At 35.4% G+C, this 4,234-nt stretch overlaps 1 protein-coding gene across 1 annotated transcript; it reads left to right on the top strand.

The window, feature by feature from the left end:
- Window positions 1-1,494: 1,494 nt before the first annotated feature.
- On the top strand, window positions 1,495-2,382 carry LOC125124535 (olfactory receptor 2H1-like). Its single transcript, XM_047774620.1, has one exon. The coding sequence runs from the start codon at window positions 1,495-1,497 to the stop codon at window positions 2,380-2,382; it is 888 nt and encodes a 295-aa protein (XP_047630576.1).
- Window positions 2,383-4,234: the final 1,852 nt, after the last annotated feature.

A 4,234-nucleotide genomic window follows, 5' to 3' on the forward strand; every position in this document is an offset into this window, starting at 1 on the left:
TATCAATTTTATACACCTAACAGCATTTTTGTTCCAAATGTCACTCATTCTTGTTATCCTCTGAATAGTTCTAAAGTTCCTAGATAATAGAATATTAATATTCGAGGACAGCTATCCCCAAATATAATGCCCTAGGTTACTATTGTTTAGCTAATGCCTCTGCATCATCTTTCATTTTCTTTCTGTCCATGATTTAAAGCTTTAAAATACTTACATATTTTTATAATTTTATCACTTTGCTTTTTCTATTGTTAAATTTTAGCTCTATATAAAACATTGTTATGTCCAAGAGATTGTTGAGGAGAACAATAGTGAACATTTATGAAGCAAGAATCAGTGAATACTTTTTGTTTTGTGTTTGTTTTTTGGCCATGCCCATAACATTTGGAAGTTACTGGGCCAGGGATTAAACCTGAGCCACAGCCGTTACCCAGTGATAATGCCAGATTCTTAGCCACTAGGAATTCCCAGAGAATATATTTAATATTTTCATTTCACTACTTCTATAATGCTTAACATTTTGTTGTAGCAGGTGCTATTGTAAAATTATTCATATAATTTGTGACTGATTCACCTGTAGGAGTTATTATAGCCATTTCTTAGATGAGAATATTAACTCATATTTTTGTTATTTACTTAAATAAATTTAAATTTATTTGGAAAAAACATCCAACCAAGTTGTGCCTCATTTAAACCTGATGTTTAAAATACCAAAGTTCTCTTCTTCAGACACTAGAAAATTATTTATGGTTAAGGCCTTACACTTTCAAACCCACAATGGGAAGAGAAGAGCCCTGTTGCTGGGGAAAGAAATCTCCATTTCATGCCTTCATATTAACCACACCAAACAATATGAACATTACCATGATAAATTAGAGAACTACATATTTCAAAGATAAAACTTTGTATTCAATACTTTATTTTAATTAATTATTTAATTGGTCTATTTGTATTTTTAGGGCCATAACCATGGCATATGGAGGTTTCCAGGCTAGGGGTCCAATAGGACTTGTAGCCACTGGCCTATGCCTCAGCCACAGCAACATGGGATCCAAGCTGCATCTGTGGCATATACCACAGATCAAGGCAATACTGGATCCTTAACCCACTGAGTGAGGCCAGGGATTGAATGTACATCCTCATGGATGTTAGTTGGGTTCACTAACCACTGAGTCTTGATGCGAACTCCTCAACATTTTATTTTAAATAATTTAGACAGCTACTGCATAAACTCACATCGTTACGGAAGATAGATTTTATCCTCTTGGTCTAAGGTAAGGAAAAGCACCCATATGTCCCGTTTCCTAAGACCCTTTGGAAAACTAATTCTTCCCATCTCTAGATAAATTAAAGTAAAGTTTTTCTTAAACTCATTCACTAAATCTTACTTACAATTATGTCCAAAACCCAGTGCCAAACGCAACAGAATGCATCAACAAGAGCTTCCCAGTGGGATTTATACTTCTTGGCTACTCTGAATTCCCTCAGCTAGAAATGGCTCTTTTCTGGATTGTGATCATCATGTACACCATGATCGTTCTCTCCAACTTGACTATCATCTTGCTCTCTTGTGTGGACCCTCGACTCTGCACCCCCATGTACTTCTTTCTTAGCCATCTTTCCTTTTTGGATCTCTGCTTCACCACAATTGTTGTACCCCAAATGTTGTTCAACTTGTGGGGGCCAGATAAGAGCATCACCTATACAGGCTGTGTCATCCAACTAGGCATGTTGCTCTGTGTTGGTGCCACACAAGGTGTCATGCTGGTGGTGATGGCCCTTGACCGCTATGTTGCTATCTGCCAGCCCCTGCGCTATCCTATCATCATGCATCCTCAGTTCTGTTGGAAGCTGGTGCTTCTGTCCTGGCTGTCTGGCCTGACAGAATCTGTTACCCAAACTCCCATCACATTCAGGCTGCCCTTTTGTGCAAACCACTGTCTGGATGACTTTCTATGCCAGGTCCCATCCCTCATACGGCTGACTTGTGGAGACACTGCCATTACTGAGTGGCAGATGACAGTCTCTGCTATTCTCTTTACCATCATGCCCATGGGAATGATCCTGACTTCTTATGGATACATAGCCCAAGCTTTGGGTAACATCCAATCTGAGGAGGGGAGGCAGAAAGCCATTGCCACCTGCTCCTCCCATCTTACTGTGGTCTTCATGTTTTATGGGGCAGTGGCCATGGTTTACACAGACCCTAAGAACCAGTTTGCTTCAAAATGTGGCAAATTGGTCACCTTCTTCTTCACTGTGGTCACACCACTGTTGAACCCTCTCATCTATACCCTGAGGAACAAAGATGTGAGAAGTGCCTTGCAAAGACTGCTGAGGAAGGGAATCAGCATAAGAAAACAAAGAAAAATGATTTTTTGAACCAGAATGCAAGTTGAAAATAATGATAACCACCCGCTCTCTATAAGAGTGTCTTTGAATTATCATTAAAACTGGGTGGGTTTAGGTAAAAGATAGAACTTTATGAATTATTATTTATGCCTATTGTTTTACAAGTCACTTTTGTAAAAAAAAAATCTGTATAAATCAATGTTTTGTCCATGTATTAAATGTTCAAATTAGATTTTTCTAGGGAGGTACACCATTTGAAAAATTAAGTTTTGAGAAATTTGTATTTCTTAAAAAATTTAGACAGCATGAACGTAACACTTTAAAATTAGAAAAGTAGTGACTTGTGAATTATATTTTATGTGTTTTAAAATTAAAAAAATAAAAGAACTGTATGTCACAAATTTTTCTAGACAAGCTTAAATGAAGAAGGGAAATATTCTTGGAGTTTTCCTAGGTCTTTTCTAACCATGCAGCCTGTCTTCTTTAATTTGACTGTGAGAATGATATCTTGGGTATAAAGAAGTGTTGCATGCATATATTGTACTATATTTGCCTTTTATGTGAAATTTTGTAAGATGAACTCCGAACAGTGAAGTGCCTCTGAGGTGTTTGAATACACACAATGTGTAGGTACACTTAACATATGAGACACACCTTTAAATTTAATCCATACATAATTTATTATTTTTTTGACTTTTTTTTTTCTTTCTGGCTGTATCCATAGCATGTGGAAGTTCCTGGGCTAGGGACTGAACCCATGCAATAACAATGACCTAAGCCACTGCTATGATAACATCAGATCCTTAACATGCTGCACCACAAGAGAGCTCTCTTCAATTACCTATGCACAAATTAAATTACAAATTTATGTAAATTAAAATTCTCATAAATATGTAGTCAAATCTATTCTTTGACCTAAAAACAAAAATTGGGGCTATTTTAAAATAAAAATAGTATTTAAAAAGTTGTTTCTCCTGTGTTTTATTTTCTGTAAACTTTTATAAATGCAACTCAGCCAAAATACAAGTGGATTTTCACAAAAAGAACTCAGGTATTAAATGGTGCTCCTGGAAATTTTTAGCACCATTAAATTGAATTTGTAATTTTTATTGAGGCTTATTGAATATTTTAAGGGCCTTGTGCTATTATGTACACCAAAAATACCATGTAATTACAGGAAATTGTGAGACAGACAGGAATACCCTGATTTATCACAGTATTTGTAGTGTTTGCTAGATGTCATTAGTCAGTCATTTGGAACAGAACAGAGTATTGGTGAATACTGGAATACATATCACACACAGAAAAGAGACGTAGCTGAAAATGATGAAGAAGGGAGAGAAGGTTTTATTTATTTGTGATGTGAAATTTCTTTTTGAAAATATGTGTATGGAAATGGTGGGTATTTTTCTTTTGTTGTTGTTGTTGTTAAAGCCTAAGAATACATAATAGACGCAATAACTGTGGGACTATGGGAAACATTACTTTTTGCACTGTTAGCTGACAGCATGAAGTGGTTGCTATGTATTTATTTATTTTTGTTTCTCCCCTTATTACTTTCTTGTTTATTTATCTTTTAATTCGTCTACTATTCAAATCAACTCCTTTTTAAAAATAAGTTCTGGTGTTTATTCATCTTCTTTCTATTTGAAAATATGTTCATCTTCAATAACTGGACATATCCTGTTAATCTTGTAAGTTGTGTAAAATAATGCTTTGCAGTGCATTTTATATTAATAAGCAGCAGGAGCAGATTATGGGTCAGAAATTTTCAACAAAGTTTGATTATTATTGCTTTTTAGGCATAAGCCAAGTGAGCAATATATTTCAAGTAGCCTTGATCAAACTGACACTGAATTTTTCTTACTGTAAGGTTCAAATA

Source organism: Phacochoerus africanus, chromosome 4 (genome assembly GCF_016906955.1).
Source record: "Phacochoerus africanus isolate WHEZ1 chromosome 4, ROS_Pafr_v1, whole genome shotgun sequence".
NCBI classification, from domain to species: Eukaryota; Metazoa; Chordata; class Mammalia; order Artiodactyla; family Suidae; genus Phacochoerus; species Phacochoerus africanus.

Bases quoted from the DNA above. Each gene is read 5' to 3' on its own strand.
- LOC125124535 (XM_047774620.1), top strand. From the start codon at position 1,495: ATGGCTCTTTTCTGGATTGTGATCATCATGTACACCATGATCGTTCTC.